Source organism: Eublepharis macularius, chromosome 10 (assembly GCF_028583425.1).
Source record: "Eublepharis macularius isolate TG4126 chromosome 10, MPM_Emac_v1.0, whole genome shotgun sequence".
Taxonomy (NCBI): Eukaryota; Metazoa; Chordata; class Lepidosauria; order Squamata; family Eublepharidae; genus Eublepharis; species Eublepharis macularius.
The window spans coordinates 53,341,263-53,361,027 of NC_072799.1; the positions used below are offsets into that span (position 1 = coordinate 53,341,263).

Here is a 19,765-nt window from a genome sequence, read left to right on the forward strand (position 1 = left end):
AGACTTGTGCTTAGGGAACTTAAATTGTTTCATCCTGCCTGAATTGTATCTAGCAAGTTTAATCTGCAAAGTTTATTTTAAATAGATGTTTAATTATTCTCATGGAAACTTCCCACATATAGAGGGTTTTAAAAAATTTTACTTGAAATTTGACATAACATTCTTCAACATAGGTGAACAAAAGACAATTACATCCCTCAGTAATAATATAGGATATAACAATACAGCAAGAGATTCAAAATTTTAGCACTTCAATCAAATGTAGCAAGAACTGGGTAAGGTACAATATTATGTATACCATACAAAGTTTTACATAACTTTTATGAAGACTGAAAGACAACTCATAAGAGAAAACAAGCATGCTCTCTTAGTCCAAGTGTCCATCTCTTACATGAGTCAAAAAGTGATAAAAACAGAATTTTGTGCAGCTTTAATTTATGCAGTTATTTTTTCAAGTGTTAAATTTCCCAAATCATATCACTGATATTATTTGTGGCAGCCCCATAATGCTGACCGTGTACTTATAAGATCTTTATTAGCATTTTTGGGAAGTTGCATCTCCATGAGGGATACTTATTTGTAGAAATATCTCTTATTTCTATAACTGGCTCCACTGCAGAAGTTCTGTGACCAATGCTTGGAGGCTAGGTTCAGAATTAAATATATGATAATATTTGAATTGAAAAGGGGGAAAGTCTGTAATAAAGGACACTTTTGCTATCTACTTTCGCAGATATAAAATATTTTACATCTATTGTTGTCCACCTTTTCCACTGCTTTTGGATAGAAAGCTGGGGGAAAAACACAAATGTATTAATAATCATGTGCATGTGTCTCAAAAAGAGAAGCTGCCTTTTCACAAGCAATAAGTGCTGAGGAAAGGATAGAAGTGTTACAGTGAAATCAATGGGCTTAGCCTGGAGTAACTCTGCTTAGGATTTCACTGTGAGTATATAATTGCAACATCTTATGCCACCAAAATTGTTATTTCCTTCATGTTCAGCTGCAGAAGGCAGCTCTTATTAAAGCCTTATTTAACTGATTTTTCATTGGATCAGCATACAATTCAAAAGGAGGAGTCCCACTGATGGTAGTACCTGACATCACAGATGTTGAACAGTCACATAATTTTACACAGAATTAAGCATCTAATAAAATGCCAGCTATCATATCCAAGTATACCCATTCTCTCCCCATCCTATGTGCTTGCTCTTTCTTTGAATGACAACCTGTCGTTAACTGTCTTCAGTTTAGAAATACGAATGGTAGACCATCTGATTTTAACCCTTAGAGAAGAGACTCAGTAGCAGTCATCATATCCTCTAATAATTGTTTAAGCACTCCATCTCTGTTTTATACAACCTATGTCCTTTTCTTATTCCCAAGATTGTACATGTACCAATGTGTGCGGTGCCAGCAATGCCAACATGTGTTAGTGCTAATACCCAGGGACGGATTTACCTTACTCTATGCCAACATTTGAAAGAGCTGTGAGTTTTCCTTAAGCTCAGATCTTCTGGCTGATTGTTAGCAAGCCTATGCCAGCTGCGCCAGCCAATGAAAGCTTATAGGAAAAATAAATTTGTCATAGGAAAAGTACAGAAATGTGATTGCTTTCATGCAGAATTACAGTAAGAAGATTGTTCAACTGAATTTTACTAATGTTTTAAAAAAATCTTGCCAAATTAGATTTTGGTCAATGAAAATATAAGTGCTTGCATCTTTCCACAAGGAACCAAATTCTGTTTTCAAGAACATAATTATTATGTTTAAATATCTGCTTACCCGTATCCAAGCACTGTAAAATCATTTTGCTCTGTTACCCAAACAAAGGTAACACCAAAACTCTAGAATAATATGGACTCTAGGATGTTAAGATAACACATTAACCCTTAAGAAGATCTGCTGGTGTAAACCCCCATTGAGGGTAATGAAATTTCAAGAGGCCATGGCCATTTCCCTACGTCTTAAAAATAGCGCCCTTCCGCACAATCTCTGATGTCACTGTTTCCAAAACGGACACAGGCAGTTATGATTCCATTTTCATGGCACCACAAAAACAAAATTGTAACTGCCTGCATCCATTTTGGAAATGGCGATGTCAGAAATCCCATGGAAAAGCTTCCAGCATTCAGTGAGGGGGTGCTATTTTTAAGACGTGGGGAAACCGCCCATATTCAGGGATACTCTTGCTTAGGGTGGAGGTTACTATGTTCCATCTTCAGGACAGTTAAATTACCCTTTAACTTCAAAAGAGAAGAAGAAACTATATGCTCTTATCCAAATAAAAGGTTTAAATGGTCTTCCTTTACCAAATGCTATACGCACAGGAAAAAGATTCCAGATTTCCCCCCTCACACATTTAGACTGAAAACTTTAAGCTCAATCTGTGTTTGTACACCAGTATCCTTATGCAATTCATGAAATGTTGGCTGTGCAGCTATACTATATCCAGCTCTGCCTTCCCATATTTATTTTATTTATTTCATGTATAGCCTACTTTCCATGCTGAGACTCAAGGCAAATTACAAAATATCCAATTAATGTAATAGGACTAGGACTACAAAATTAGAAACAATGCAAACAGAAAACTGTCTTAGTGCGTGGCATACCATATCAGTAAAGAGTGTTTCTATGCAAGTGCAAGTCATATAGGATAATTTTGCCCAAATTCTGCTGCTGGGGGTCAAGTTGTCCTCACAAACAATATAAGGGGTAAAATACAGGGCTGCAGTAAGGGGGTGGCAGCAAAAATTGCTCCCTACTTTCCTTACCAATGGAAGTGCCATTGCACCACTGAAAAAGCACTTTGGATTTAACCTTGTTTCCTTCCTTCTGGTTACTTGAGATTTATTTAATTTCAATACTTGCAAAGTCACATTAAAGCCTGAGTTGCTTAGACCGCACAAATCTGAAATATATTTACTGTTTGTTTAACGATGGATTACCCCACAAACTCTGAGATCCAGAACCAAACCCCTTCCAGACTGAATAGGAATAAGGTCTATTGTTTCAGTCTGGGTTACCATCTATTCATTAACATTAAATAGTTATTGTTTAACTTGTCCAAAAGAGACATGCAAAAGAGGATTAACAGAGGCACAGTAAAGTAAGATTTAAACTGTGTAAATAACGTTTAAAAGCACTGCATTACCTCCTATTGTCTTCTTTTCTGCTTCAGTATGTGTAGTAAGGAGGCGGAATCTGAATTAGTAAAGGGGAAAATAGTCATAATAGGGCCATATATTGTGATGGTATTAAAAGACAGAGGTTGTTTTACTTGTCCATGAATATGCTACTTGGGTGGCAGAAGGCACTTGGCTTCTTAGAAAACCTGATGTGTATATTAGCAGCTTGGTGCAATGGAGTATTTTAATGCCATATTTACTAAGGCACTTAATCTGTTTTGTGGAGGTGAAAAGATCAAGTGCATTTCTGCTAAATCAATCATACTTGCTCACCAAGAAGCTCATGATGGCCTTTGATTCCTTATAGCTCTCTCAATTGGTATATAAACACCTTACTAATTAAAACAATTGTAAATTCAGAGGATAATTTAAAAAGTATTCCTACAAGAATACTATAAATATCAAAGTGAACTACTGTGCTATAAACCAAAGGATGTTAATTCATCACTGTATTAAGACCTACTTTTTATTTTAAAAAAATAATACATTAAACAAGGGGTGATGAATCATGGGATGATGATAAGAACTAGATGGTCATTCAGTCTATGCTGCCCATTCCTTAAGGGCTTGCTTTTGAAGTTACTCTAAGCTCCAGGGAAACTCATCTTCCTAATGTACCATTTCAATTGATTTTGCCAAATGTTAAATAATTTAAATCTACCATGGGGTGGCACACAAGTGAACATATTCTGGATGCATAACACCAAACATATGTGCCAGGAATTTATTACTTGGTACGTTAGGTCCTCTGCCCTTGCCCCTAAAAGAAAATGTGCTTGTCGCTGAGCTTACTTTATATAAGGTTGACAACTTAGCTTGAAAATTCCTGGAGATTTTAGGAGTGGAGCCTGGAGACGGCCAGGCTTGGGGAAGGAATGGTCCTCAGTGGGGTATAATGCCATAGAGTCCACCCACCAAAGTAGCCATTTTCTCTAGAGGAATTAATCTCTGAAGTCTGGAGATCAGTTGTGATTGTGGGAGATCATCAGGCCCCACAGGGGAGAGGCTGCCTGCGGTGGAAGGGGAAAAGACAAAAACGGGGATAGACAAAGGTGGGTGGGAAGGATATAAGGAAGCAGAAAAAGAGGGAGAGGACGTGGGGGGCAGGGAAGGGAAAGAGAACATAGTGCGGGAGGGGAACATGAGATGCACCCTGCAAGTCCTTGCAGGTCCTCACTTGTAGAAACAGAATGATCAAGTAAATCAGGGTCTTTATCTGAGGGGCAACTTTCATATACCTCTGCCACTTCTCCTTTCATAAGGCTGGGCAAATATTTCATAAACTGTATGGTAGCTTTCTCAAAAACAGCCATGAAAATCTAGGGATCTTCCCCTACCACATATGAAGTAAAATCTTAGAGAAATTTAGATCTTCTGCTCTGATTCTCTCCTTCTCTTTCCTTGTATCTTTGCACTTTGCCTTCTGCATCGCGTTTGGTCTTGAATATTCACTTGCACCCAACTGTTTTCTTTCCTGAAGGGAGTTCTTCAAGGGTCCATGTCTGATTTTTGATGAGAGATTCAATCTCTTCCTCTTCCTCTGGAGCTCTTCTCTGCTTCTTTGGCATTTTTGTTACGTCTTCCCATGTGGAGAGTTCAGAAAAAACTTCTGTCTTTGCCAGAGGAAAGTCTTTTCAGTGGTATGTTCTTGTTTACACTCTCTAACCACCTGATTCTTGGCTCTTTAACCCGTTCTGGCTCTGCGGGTTCCGCAGCTGTGTCATGTGTGCAGTTCATGATGGGTAGTTGTACTGTTGAGCACAAACTTGTGCCTTGGGTGTCCCTCTAGCCAATCATAATAAGAGACACCACGGAGTCCTGTAGATTGAAGCAATAAATGATTGTTTATTAAACAATGGATGAACGATTTTTACATGAAGAGGAAAAGGTCTCCTCGTGCTCAGCTCTCATCAGAGCTACAATAGCGATGCAAAGCAATTAATACCTTTTGGTTAATTATAATATTTGTTATCTAATTGGCTCGAAGATTACAGTGATCCCTGATTGGAAGAGGCGAGGGACCACCTGTCATGATACAAGTGTCTAGGGGGTATTCTGATTGGAAGAAACAACTTGAAACACCAGTATTCCAAGAAATTGCAAAGTTGCAATTTGCAAAGTTGCAAAGTTGCAAAAGAAATAGCAAAGTTGCAATTTCTTCTCATCTGTCCTTGGCATATTCCTAGGATGGTATATCTTACTTCCTTTCCCACACATCTCTGGTACAGACTCTTTCATTCATGTCCATTCCTTTGGCCAATGTAACATTTTGCAATCTAGCCACTTTCAGCAACCTTGGGGGGCGCTTGGTTTCAGAGATGCTTCCTCCGAGTTCCGTGGGCGGAGAGCAATCTCTCCCTCTCTGGTATGTTCTGTTAACCTTGGACAGTTCCTCTGCTCTAACTTGCTTACAGCTAAATTCTTCTTTCTTTCAGCAACATTGTTTCTATCTTTTTCTACAAGCTCCTATTGCTACATTTTGCATAGACAGTTCTTACAGAGAGCTTTCTGTATTAAAATCATACAGCAGGTTTGTGCAACAGGTGCATCTCTATCATATAGCAAACATTGTACTGTTAATTCTCAGTTCTCACAGTGATTAACATGTTTACCATACATTCTTCTTTGGTCTTTTGTTTCAAGTTTCATTTCCTTGCAAGTTGCATTACAAATACTACAATAGCTCCTGAGAATAGTAAAGTGCATAATACTGAAAGTATAATACCGAAAGGCACAGAAATAGTATATAAAATCTCTTTCATTAAATCCATATTCCACAGTACTGCTCTTCGTTGCTGTTCTCCTGTTGATGCACGTTCATCAATGTCTGCTATCTTCCTTTCGTTAACATAGACAATGTGGCAGATTTTTATAGTTTCAATCTTTGGATTAAGGATTCGGTATCCTCTACATCCTTGTGCATACCCAACAATTCCTTCTTCTGCTTGGAGATCCACTTTAGACCTCTTTAGGAACATAACTGTAGGCTTTTTATCCAAAGATGTTCAGGTGCTTCACACTGGGTTTGTGCCCATACCACAGTTCAAATGGGGTCCTGCTTGCACTTTGGTGGGCAGTCTATTTTGCAGATAGGTAGCAGGGTTAAATGCTTCTCCCCAGAATTTCTCAGGTAGACTTGCTTCGAGGAACATGCACCTACTCATTTCAGTGAGAGAGCGATTCTCTCTCTCTGCTACTCCATTCTGCTCTGGCATGTATAGCACTGTGACTTGATGCTGAATCCCCTGCTTGGTCATGTAATTTTTCATTTCATGTCCTACATATTCACCTCCATTATCAGTGCGAAGTGCCAATGGCCCTCTCTGGAATCTGTTACTGACCACTGCTACATAAGCCTTAAATTTTCCCAGCATTTGATTTTTCCCCTTGATTGTGTATGTTACAGTATACTTGGAGAATGCATCAATGAAGGTGAGAATATATTTGTTGCCACTTGGTGTCGCTATTCTCATTGTACCTTATAGGTCACTGTGTATTAAATCTAATAGCTGCCTTGCCTCATTTTCCTCAGCTCCTTTCCCTCTAAAGCTGAGCATGGCTGCTTTGCTTTTAATGCAGCATACACATTTTTCTTCAAAAACACACTTTATAAACTGCATGCCTTTCGTCAGATTATTGAAATTTGCTGATTGCATTTACATCTCGGTGCCCAAAACACCTGTGCTAGATTAATGGGGAATTCTTTTGGTTTGGTGCAGTGGTTAAGAGCATGGGACTCTAATCTGGAGAACCTGGTTTGATTCCCCACTCCTCCACTTGAAGACAGCTGGGTGACCTTGGCTCAGTCACAGCTTCTAGGAGCTCTCTCAGCCCCACTCACCTCACAGGGTGTTTTGTTGTGGGGATAATAATGGCATACTTTGTAAACCGCTCTGAGTGGGCATTAAGTTGTCCTGAAGGGCTGTATATAAATCAAATGTTATTGTTATTGTTACGTTTATAGGTCTCCTTTGCATTTGCAAAGTCAGCTGCTTGCTGGCACGTTTCCAGGGCATAAAGACTGTTCCGTTTCATAGCTACAGGTATTATTTCTCTGTCCTCCTTAATAAGACATTGTTTCCCAAAAGATACTTTCATGTTTTTCTCTGCAAGCACACTTACAAAAAGCAGGCTAGTTTCCAAAGTTGGCACATAGAAGCACTTTGTTAGCAAGATTTCCCAGGGCTGTTCATTTGGAAGTTTGTCCAGACCCTGTGTCTGCTTTTTCTACAGATCTGCCATCTGCTACATGCAACACCTCCCTTTTTTCTTCCTCTAGCGTTTCAAAGAAAGCTTTATTCCTTGTCATGTGAGCTGTACATGCAGAGTCAATATACCAAAATTGTTCTCTAGGTTCTCTTTCTGTTAGCATAAAGCATTTCCTTGCAGGTTTTGGTTTGTCATGTTGGAAATTCCTCCTTGCTCCTCCCTTTCATCTCCGGGAGGAATCCCTTTGTTTGGAGAGATGGCAGTTCCTTTTGACGTGCCCGCTTTTCCCACATTCATGACAAAATGCATCAGCTTTCTTAAATTTACAGCAACCACAGCACTTTCACAGTCCCCCCAGTCCAGACCCTCTGTCTGAGTTGTGAAATTCCTTATGTCTATTATACTCCTCCAACAGGCTTATGGCTTGACTTAATCAAGCTTGATTAAGCTTGATTAATCAAGCTTAATCAAGCTTCTACTTGATTTATGAAACTTTCATACTCTGGTCTCAGACTGATCAGTAATAGTACTAACAGATCTTCATCAGGATCTTTTCCAGCTGAGCGAAGCTGCTGGACTAAAGCCAGAAAATCATCCAGGTTCTCACGCAAGCTCTGATGCTCTCCCATTGTAATATAGAACAACTTCCTTTGTAAAAACATTCTACTCTTAAGTGAAGTATCTACATAAAATCTTTGAACTTCTTCCCAGATATTTTTAGCTTTATCAATATGAATCACCCACAAAACTTCCCGGTCCTCCAAACCTTTAAACAGGATCCCTTTGGCTTTGTCGCTGTGTCCATCCCATTTTCTTTGCTCTTCAGGTTCCTCATTTGCCAATTTTGGATCCTTAATTGCACCCCAAACTCTTTGTTCCATGAGTTGGGTCTGCATGCAGGCTTTCCGGATTACATAGTTTCTTTCGTTCAGCCTTTCTATCACTGCAACTTGTTGAATGCTATAGGCAGCCATTTTTTCCCTGCAGCTGTGGACAAGTTTACATTGGGACCACACAGCATAGCATCCATACAAGAATAAAAGAACATGAAAGACACTGCAGACTTGGCCATCCTGAAAAATCAGCAGTGGCTGAACATAGCCTAACTCAAACAGGACACAGTATCCTATTCCAGGACACTAAAATACTGGACAACACTTCCAACTACTTCGTCAGATTGCACAGGGAAGCCATTGAAATTCATAAGCATAAGCACAATTTCAACAGGAAAGAAGAGACTTTAAGAATGAATAGAGCATGGTTTCCAGTCCTGAAAAACACCAGGCTAACAAAATACTCTATACCCTTCAATAGCCCTGCAGAGAAGATTAGCATATCAAGCACCAATCCATATGCAAAAGAACCTCCTCAGGATACAGTGAAGCCTCCCTCCATTAGCATTCCACACCCTGGGAAACTCTTAGAGGATGACTCAGCCCAACCCCACCTTCCTGAGTAGATATAAATTAACCTGCCAACATCTTCTCCACACTGTGACACTGAAAGATCTCTGTCTTTTGGTGCTACACTTCTGAAGATGCCAGTCACAGCTGCTGGCGAAACATCAGGAACTACAATGCCAAGACCACGGCTATACAGCCCGGAAAATCTACAACAACCATCGTTCTCCAGCCATGAAAGCCTTCGACAATACATTTTGTCCCTTTGTTCTTTCTCTCACACAGCTCGTGCAGAGAGTCTCTGGTGAGTCTTATTCTTTTAATCAAAGATCAATCCACAAACCATCCTCTGCTACCATGTAGGCTCTGATATATCTTAGGAATGATCTTGAGTCTGATTAAGGAGTGAATGAAGAGAGTTTATTCAGGAACTACAACTTTAATAGAAAGCAGAGAAACAGAATAGATACTAACTACCTTACTAAACTGGGAGAGAGAGACTTCCAGGAAGAAACAGGAAGTAGCCTAAGAATACCAATCTGGAAATATGCAAGAAGGACAGAAGAGAGGAAGAATCTTATTTTGCTATCTATCTATCTGTCAGATTTGCTGCCCCCTGCAGGTATTGTGTCTTCTGCCTTCTCTGTGCACAAGACATTGTATTTCTAACATAATCCCCACTTAAAAGATTCAGTAGGTAATGTTGAAGCCCTCTGCCAGAAACAGTTGCGGCCAGTTAGAGTAGACAAATACTGACATTGAAAGACCAATGGTCTGATTCAGTATTTTAATTACAGTCAAACTGCAGTTATCAACTGAAGGAACAAGGTCTATCCCATGATTCATGGTCCTAGCTCTGTTTTAATTGTTTGCTTGCTTGCTTAGTAACCCAGAGAAATAAAAAATACAGCAGATGAACATCCTTAATGTTCTGAAATGTCTGTTGGGGATAGATTGGTGTCTTCCCATTTTTGCACATTCTTTCTTAGGATCAAGATGTCACAACTGGTGTCTCTAAGAAGCTCTAGGTAGAGAACACAGAGCTATCCCTGAAGGCCAGTTAGGCAGCTTCATGTACACTTGCTCCCTCCCCACAAGTTTTCCTACTCGAACCTCCAAGCCCTGCTTGGTATGCCTGTCTGAGGACCAACACAACTACTCTACCTCAGACAATACAGTGCAAAAAAGTTCATGTAATACTTCCCCTCTTCTCTCTCTCTCCTCTGCTTACATATTGCTCCCTTTCTCCTAGGTACACACGTCTCCAGGAGCGTAACTGCTGGGTGAGTGAAGTATGGTGTCCTGGTGCTGGAATGCATTGAAAAAAATTTCTGACTGCTTGCTATAGCCCTGTTTCTTCTCAAATTATCTCTGATAATTTCAACTTACAGCCTTGGTTTCCTTCCTAAGCTTGCTCTGGAGTTCTGTCACTTTTCAGTCTCAAGCCTCTGGGCAATCACAGTATTCATTCCTCTCAGTTGCAGCCTGGACCCAAGTCCTGTTCACATGGTCAAGGAAGTTTGCATATGACTCCCCAAGCACATTCAGTAACAGTTCTTAACTGGGAGAGCTAGTGGGAGTTAGATGGGGAAGAATCTCCTCTAACTTCTAGTGGTAGTTGCCATTTCTTTTAAACCTTAATGAAGGTTGTGGAAGTTCTTAAACTATAATACAAACATTTAAGCTAGTTTGATCATACAGAAGTTAGTAAGGCCAAAACAGCATAGCTGTTCATGAATTTCTTCAGGGGGTTCTTTAACCACCGGGGACGGGAGGAATCATATAACCACATTTTAAAGTAGTACTTTTGCACAAGTTGTGGGGAGCCCAATTTAACAACAGAATGATTAATGGATAATTGTCAATAAGGAAGTTCTGAGAATTTTTTCCTTCTTGTTTTCTTATCTTTTCAGTAAAAATTTTGTTTATGTAGTGGTAAATTATATCCCTAAATATGTACACCCAAACTAAAAGTCACTAGACAAGTATATTTTCAGTCTTTATTTTTTAAAATTACACAAAAATACATTGGTATAATTTAAATACAAAACTGTCTTTTGTTGTTTACCTGACTGACCGATACATCATGAAATCAATTGTGGTGCATCTAGGAAATTTACCAATAGAACTTTCTTCCACTGGTGTATAAACCTTAATTTGTCGCATATGAGTGTCCCTTCCATTTTGATGATTAGCTAAAACGGCAATCTGAATCATAAAAGTGCGAATAGGTTTCTTGTGAGTATCAGTTAAAGGAACATGAATCCAACCGCTTGGTTCCACTAATTCGAGTTGCTGGGGGTGAAAAGAAAAAAGAAAATCAGTTGAAACAGATCTAGTTGATCACTTAGCATGAGCAATTAATAACTGAACTTAGTATAACAGAAAGTAGGCTGAGAAGTGAAGCAGAGGGGAAAATTCGTTATCACGTCTCAAACACACATAGGTAGTAATTATTTAATTTTTTATTATAAGGGCAGAATCAGATATTTTAATCTGATTAAAGAAAATCATTGACTTTAAAAAAAACCCTTTAAAGCTTGAATTTTTAATCTGTCAAGAATACCTTTAAAAATAATTTGGTTTAAAACGATACTTGAATGTAACACACACGCATTAAATCAATGTTGCTCAAATTATGGATCGAGACACAAAAGGGGGTCACAACTCTCTTGCAGTTGTGCCATAGGATAAGCTGGAAAAGGAACTCAATGATAAAATTTGGTTTGAAATATAGCCCATTGCTCAGTATTGCTATTGTGACCTTACCACTGCCACCTACCTTAAACCTCCCTTCATAGGTTTGGGGTTTCACAGGCAGTTAAGGGCAGCTACAACCCACCACCTGTCTAACCTCTATTTATCAGATAGAGAACCTTGACCCAAATCCACACTGGGTCCCCTCTCTCCTCTTCCAGAGGCTCCACAAGATAGACAGCTGATTCCCTATATACTCTATATTTACTTTCCCTCACTCAACTATTGCCCATGGCTATTGTGGACAGGGAACTATGCTGCCACCATTTATTAAATATACTGACCCACTGATCATAACCAAAGTATTTGAGTTTGTGTGTGCATGTTTATTTCCCCTCAGCCAACAACTTCAAGCCAGCCAGGGTTAAAACAGGAACAAAATAACATTTATTTACAAGATAAAACACTGGCGTGAATAATTTTAACACTCATAAATATACTATGGTTAAACAGGCAAAGGATTACTATGTATGTTAACAGCCAGAGCAGCCTCAAAGCCTTCTCCCCCTCAGTAACTCTCTTCCAATGGTCTCCAACAGTTATTGACCCAGCATTCCACCAGCTCTCATTGGCTGTTTCTGAGGAGAGGAGGAGCTGGAACTAGTCCTGTCTGTCACAGCTATATATCTATAAATACTAAACATGAACAATAAAAGTTTATTTAGTGATAACTTGTGTGAAATTTCTGCATTTTATACTGAGAAAAGGAAAGTAATGTAGAATTTCTTCACAGGTGGGTCACAAGAAGTTTAACAGAGCACCCCTCCTCAAAAAATTCAGCCTTCAGTTTTGGAAACATCTGAGCACACATCCTCTAGTAGCTGATCTTAATTTATGTGATTACATGTGTATAGAGCCACACAGAAATCCATGATTTCAGAATTGCTTCCCTAAGCAAATATAAATTCACTAGTATAAAGAATATAGGCACTGTATCATGAGAGGTTTTGGATTATGCTCCTGAGTAGTATAAATGTTCTGCTGAGTTGCAAAAAGGTATGTTTTAATTGTTATAGCAACTAATGTCTATATACTAGTTCACTGAGTACAAGAATTAGCGAACAGAAATTTGATTTAAATAGGTCCCCCTTGTATTTAAATATTCATAGCTACTATAAATGTCTGTGCCACAACATTTACTATACAGTAATAAGTTGAATAACCATGTTTATTGCAAAGTATAAATATTCTAAGATATTATAGCTATTAAGTTATCCCAACGGCCTTTACTGTCCAACTGCAAAATGTGAGCAATAAACACCAATTCATGTGTTCCATTTAAAATCTACTGATTTCTTGTTTCCATGATTACAATAGAGAATTGTAATCTAGTATTAATGTTTTTCACACAGATCATTAAAAGAATAATTTTATATTAGCCTTCATAATTAAAGTCCATACGAAAATAGAGATAGCTGCCAGTTTATCCTGGCCCCGACCTGGTGGAATGCTCTGTCTTGCGAGACAAGGGTCTGGCAAGATTTGCTTGCATTTCGCCGGGCCTGTAAGACAGAGCTATTCCACCAGGCATATGGCTGACGCCAGGCAGTGCCCGCCCCCCCCGTGAAGGGGGGGTTAAACCATCGCCCCTATGCGAACACAGCGGCATGTATGAACCACTGTGCAGCATGAATTGTAATATTTAATATTTTTAAATGTTTTTAAATGTATTATTTAATGTTTTTAAATGTTTTTAATGATGTTTGTATTTGTTATCCGCCCTGAGCCTGCGAAAGCGGGGAGGGCAGAATATAAATATAATAAATTAAATTAAATTATTAAGTAAATAAGTTGTCCAGAACAGATGGACAAGTACAAATTTGGACATAAACTGGTCTTCTTTCAAAGAGCTCAGAACAGTTTACACAGGGTCCATATGTAGTCTCCTAGCCAGGCAAGCTTCTATGTATATGTTCAGAATTGCTACTATTATACCAACTATAGAAGATTGGATTTATAAATTGCTGTACATGGCAGAGATGGACAAAATGACATGGAGGAGATGAACAAAATGTACCTAGAGTACCTAGTACTCTAGGTACATTTGGAAGGCAATCATGTCTACTGAAGCCCCCTTCGCAGTCACCTGCATGGAGTGTGCCATGTTTGTTTTCCTCCCAGAGGAGAAGACAGAGTTCACTTGCCAGAAGTGTAAGCTGGTCAGAGTTTTGGAAGAAAAGGTTCAGAGCCTGGAGGAAAGGATCACCACCCTTCAGGAGATCAAGGAGGGAGACAATTTTATTGACAACAGCCTGGGGGCTCCGCACAGCCAAGAAGAGGAAAGTCAAGGAGGAGGGGAAAGAGCCGATCTCCCTTCTGAGCCTCCTCTCAGATCTACAGTACAAACCCGAAGGCGTCAACGAAGAAGATGCTCTGGTCCACTTGAGCTCAAGAATCGCTTTGAAGTGCTAGGGATGGTGACAGAGGTGACAGTGGAAGGAGAACCGCAAAGATCTGGAAGAGGGAGTGCAGAAGACATGGGGCCTCATGGAAGTGGAAAAAAACGGAAGGTGGTAGTCGTCGGGGAGTCCTTGCTCAGGGGTATGGAACACCATGTCTCTGGGCCAGATCCCATATTCCGAGAGATGTCTTGCTTGCCGGGAGCCAGAATTCAGGATATTACCGACTGGCTGCCAAAACTCATCAAGCCTGCTGATAAGTACCCGTTTGTGCTGATTCATGTGGGGACAAACGACACAGCTTCGAATACTGTTGCAAGAATTAAAGAGGATTACGAAGCCCTTGGAAGGCAGTTGAAGACATTGGGGGCTCAGGTGGTATTCTCTTCTATCCTTCCAGTCACAGGAAGAGGAGCACGCCGGGAGCGGACGATACTTGAGGTGAATCGCTGGCTGAGATGGTGGTGCCGGCAGGAGCACTTTGGGTTCTGGGACCATGGGATAGGTTTTCTTAGAGAAGGCCTTCTAGCACATGATGGGATTCACCTCTCAAGGGCAGGGAAGAAAATGTTTGGAACGAACCTGGAGAACTTCATCAGGAGAGCTTTAAACTGATGCCGCAAGGGGCAGGAGACGATCGACATGGCGACTTCAATGATGAAGTGAACACAGTGGGGACCCACCTGGGTAGGAAAGGTCAAACAAAGGTACAAGGCTACAAGTGTTTATATACCAATGCCCAAAGTATGGGCAATAAGAAAGAAGAGCTTGAGCTTCTATTGCAAACAGAGGGCTATGATATAGTAGGAATTACTGAGACTTGGTGGGATGATTCCCATGACTGGAATGTGCTAGTGGATGGGTATGAGTTGTTCAAGAAAAACCGGAAGAGTAGAAGAGGAGGTGGAGTGGCATTGTATGTGAGGAGAGGGCTTGATTGTCAAGAAGTTATGGAGAATGGGGCGGACAGCCCGGTGGAAAGTATATGGGTAGAAATAAGGGGAGGAAGGACAAAGGGTATTGTTGTTGAAGTCTGCTACAGACCACCCGACCAGCAAGAAGAAATGGATGCTGCCCTCTTTGAACCTTGTAATTATGGGTGACTTCAACTTCCCCGGTGTGTGCTGGGAGACAGGCTCAGCAAAGCATCATGAATCATGCAATTTCCTGACCTGCCTGGCCGATAACTTCCTTTTTCAAAAGGTGGAGGAAGCTACAAGGGGTTCGGCCATACTAGACTTGATATTAACCAACAGGGAAGAATTAGTAGATGAGATGAAGGTGGTGGGGACCTTAGGGGGAAGTGACCATGTCCTTCTTGAATTCCAGTTGCTGTGGGGAGCCAAGGAAGTTCGTAGCCAGACTCGTAGGTTAGATTTTCGTAGGGCCAACTTCGATGAACTCAGAGGCTTGATGAGAGTCATTCCGTGGGGGAGTGTGCTGGAAGGAAAAGGAGCAAGTGAAGGGTGGGCCATTCTCAAACACGAGCTTTTGCAAGCTCAAGCCTTCACTATCCCAGCAAGACGGAAACATGGTAAGGGCTCCAAGAAACCAATGTGGATGCACAGAGAGCTCCAGAATAAGCTAAGGGAGAAAAAGGAAATGTTCATGAAATGGAGAGAAGGACAGACCTCTAAAGAGGAGTATATGAGGGTTACTAGGTACTGCAGATCGGCCATCAGAAAGGCCAAAGCTCAGTATGAGCTGGGTCTGGCCAGGTGGGCTTCCTACAACAAGAAAAACTTCTACAGATATGTGAGAAGCAAACGCAAGGTAAAAGAGGCAATTGGACCACTGTTGGGAGTAGATGGAGAAACTCTGATGCAGGACAGAGAAAAAGCAGACAGGCTTAATGACTTTTTTGCCTCTGTTTTCTCCCTGAAGAACTCAGGCACATCTAGAGATAGTAGAAAATGTGGCAGGACACCTGAGTGGCTAATTGACATTGACAGAGAGGTAGTGGAGAGGCATCTGGCTACACTGGATGAATACAAATCCCCTGGGCCGGATGGGGTGCACCCAAGAGTGCTGAAAGAACTTTCCAGAGAACTTGCAGAACCCCTGTCCATCATCTTCAAGGCCTCCTGGAGGACTGGGGATGTGCCACAAGATTGGAGAAGAGCGAATGTTATCCCAATCTTTAAGAAAGGGAGGAAGGATGACCCGGGAAACTACAGGCCAGTCAGTCTGATTTCTGTTGCTGGGAAGATATTAGAACAGATTTTAAAGGGATCAATCTGTAAGCATCTGAAGGACCGCTCAGTGATCCGGGGAAGTCAGCATGGTTTTGTTCCTAACAGATCCTGCCAGACCAACCTGGTTTCCTTCTTTGATCGAGTGACCAGCTTACTGGATCGGGGGAACTCTGTTGACGTGATTTATCTGGATTTCAGTAAAGCTTTTGATAAGGTCCCCCATGACATTCTGATGGGCAAACTGGAAGACTGTGGAGTAGACTATAGGACAGTTCGGTGGATAGGGAACTGGTTGGAGGACCGCACTCAAAGAGTGGTGGTCAACGGCGTTTCATCAGATTGGAGGGAGGTGTCCAGTGGGGTGCAGCAGGGCTCGGTTTTGGGCCCGGTACTTTTCAATATTTTTATCAATGATCTGGATGAAGGAGTGGAAGGGCTGCTCATTAAATTTGCTGATGATACCAAATTGGGAGGGGTAGCAAACACCCAAGAAGATAGAATTAAAATTCAACAAGACCTGAATACTCTGGAGAAGTGGGCAGCTGTGAATAGGATGCAATTCAACAAAGACAAGTGCACAGTATTACATCTGGGCCACAAAAATGAGAAGCACAAATACTGGATGGGGGATACACTTCTGGGCAGTAGTATATGTGAAAGGGATCTTGGGGTAAGAGTGGACTGTAAACTGAATATGAGCAGTCAGTGTATGCGGTGGCAAAAAAGGCTAATTCAATCCTGGGTTGTATCAAAGGGGCCATAGCATCGAAATCGCAGGAGGTCATAGCCCCTCTCTATACTGCCTTGGTCAGGCCACACCCGGAGTATTGTGTACAGTTCTGGAGGCCTCACTTCAAAAAGGATGTGGACAAAATTGAGAGGGTGCAGAGGAGAGCGACGAGGATGATCAGGGGTCTGGAGACTGAGCCCTACGAGGAAAGGCTGAGGGACTTGGGAATGTTTAGTTTGGAGAAGAGGAGGTTGAGGGGGGACATGATTGCTCTCTTTAAATATTTGAAAGGCTGTCATTTGGAGGAGGGCAAAGAGCTGTTCCAGTTGGCAGCAGAGGGTAGGACGCGAAGCAATGGGTTAAAACTACATGCACAAAGGTACCAACTGGATATTAGGAAAAACTTTTTCACCGTCAGAGTAGTTCAAAAGTGGAATCAGCTGCCTAGGGAGGTGGTGAGCTCCTCCTCACTGGCAGTTTTCAAGATGAGGCTGGATGAATACTTGTCAGAGATGCTTTAGGCTGATCCTGCACTGGGCAGGGGGTTGGACTAGATGGTCTGTATGGCCCATTCCAACTCTATGATTCTATGAAAACTTAAAGATCTTGATCCAGGACAATTTATTGCTGATTGGGGGAAATTGAAACAATATTTAGAAAAAAAATGGGAGGTGAAGGGAGAACTGTGGCAGTTTGAGAACTATTAAAATGTGATGTTGTAAACAGAAGATATAAGCGATTTTACCATTAAGGGGGAATTTAATTATTACAATCTAAGCTAGTATTACGTTTAAGCAAATCTTACTTAGAATATAGAGTTTAATCAAGGAAGAGTAAAATGGATACATTGGTGGATTAGTGATTTTAATATAGTATATATATAAAACAATTTGAATATGCTTGGAGTAAGAGATATTACGATACATGTGTTATAGAAGAATATAAGTGAAGTCAAGTTAATTAATAAGAAGGGTTAAGGGTTGGAAAGCTGTTGGAAGTCGATAAGGAGGGGGGAGGAAAGGGTGGGGGTTAGAGTAAATTAGATATGATGGGAATGTATGTATTAAATATGAAATATAAACTCACCAATAAAAAAAATTAAAAAAAACAGAATTGCTACTATTAGATCATTTTCTGTCACTACAAATGGCTAGTTAAGATAATATCCATTCTCTAAAAATCCATTCACTTAGAAATCAGTCTCAATAACTTCTGAATGGTAATCACATAGTAAATGAGAGAAAACAGAAAAAACCAAAACATGATACATCCTGTGGCAGTAAAATATTCTCCTTCAGACCCTACCATTGAGAATGCTTCCTCCATCCTGTTTTGCATTTAGGCTATTTAGAAGTGTTTGTACAGACACTCATTTGTCCCCTTAATTTCAAAATGTTAATTCAATTAATCTAATATGATTCCATTAATAGTACCCTGACAAGGGACTAGAGATATCAAATCTGGTACTTAAGCAACAGTCAATGTCCTGAATGATCCTCTCTATTTTCCCCTTAAATCTTCAAATAAACTTGAATGCATATTTTTCCCCGGGGTATCCCACTATTATTCTTACCTCTATCCCTTTCTCCAAGACTGAAGGCAGAACACAGTTTCTTGCCAAATTTCTACAAGTATTCCCTTAATAAAGAAGTCAACCATCTTTAAAAATAGTTACTTAATTCCAACAAGCATTAATATTTCCTATACTGGTGACCACAACTTGTAGACTTAGCTATATGTTCAATGAGATGTGCAACTGCAAAAATCCAACAATGTTCCATGAGTTTCCCTAGTGCTGTGCAATGTGTTATTATGAGTAGCAGTTCCTCATTTCTGAGTGCACTGGCTTCACTAGGAGGGAGTGGGGAAATTGTAGGAATGCAGTGATCGCAAGACTTTCCCAGAACATTATCAGAGAAACCCGTGGTCGGGGAGAAGAGCCATGCCTTCCCTACAATCAGTAGTTAGGCCCTCAACCTCAACTATGCTAAGGTGCGCACTTTGATCTTTTCCAACTGGCCTTCTGGCATGGTTTTAGGGCTGCTTTGGTAGCCCATGTAAATGGTTTTACAGAAAAAAAGATTATTGAATCTCTGAATAGCCTTTAACACCATAATGTAATAATTCTGCAACTGGACTGTCCTAGCCCCAAGAAGTCTTGTACCTTCAACAGCTCCAAGTTCCTCAACTCCAATAGGTCCTGCAGCGCTTTGTAGAAGTTAGATTATCTTCAACAACAGCATAGCATGCTTTTCAGCTTTTAGTATCGCTTTCCCTCAGTACAGCCAGTCTCCCAGTTATTTGCCCTAATTCGCCTTTTGTCGCTGCTGTATCTTGCACTCTATAACCTTTAATTCACCTCTTCTCACTATTGTGGTTTCTATTAGAGAATGTATACTGACTGAATTTTAAAACACATTTTGAATTTGACTTTTGTTTCCAAATCAAGCACATCACTCCTTAATCTAATATTTGAGGGCCATAATTTCTTCTTATTTACTGATGCGCCATGTAATGCAGATTTCAGACTGAAATACCCTTTTCTGCTTTGCTGCACTTCCCTGATGCTACAAATGCAACTCTTCATAAATAGTAAATAGAAAGAATACCTTATTTTATCTTTTACAACTCCCACCATGATTACCATGCACCACAACATAACTACAAGGACTAGGCTTCAACAGGCTGCTATGAAAGTCCAAAACTGGAACTGTCAACACATGAAGTAGCAGCTTTTGGGTGCCTGCCATCTCTTCACTTAGGAAGGAAGAGAAGAAGTTAATAGCAATGATGCACCAGTTCCAGCTAGAAAGTGAAGTATATCCAAGAGAAACTTCAGAAATTCCAAGTGAGTCAAAAGGAGGGACGCCACAAGAGAAGCTTTACA

General features: G+C 40.5%; 1 protein-coding gene across 2 annotated transcripts in view; it reads right to left on the reverse strand.

Moving 5' to 3' along the window:
• The window catches only part of ANAPC10 (anaphase promoting complex subunit 10), a 101,674-nt gene that overhangs the window by 23,429 nt on the left and 58,480 nt on the right, over window positions 1-19,765 (reverse strand). The window contains exon 5 of one of the 2 annotated variants that reach the window (XM_054990151.1): window positions 10,784-11,092. The exons of the other annotated variant lie outside the window; for it this stretch is intronic. Within the exon in view, the coding sequence (XP_054846126.1) occupies window positions 10,862-11,092 (231 nt within the window). The 3' untranslated portion in view covers window positions 10,784-10,861. Of the gene's footprint in view, window positions 1-10,783; window positions 11,093-19,765 lie in introns of those variants that run through there. 2 annotated transcript variants of the gene reach the window in all.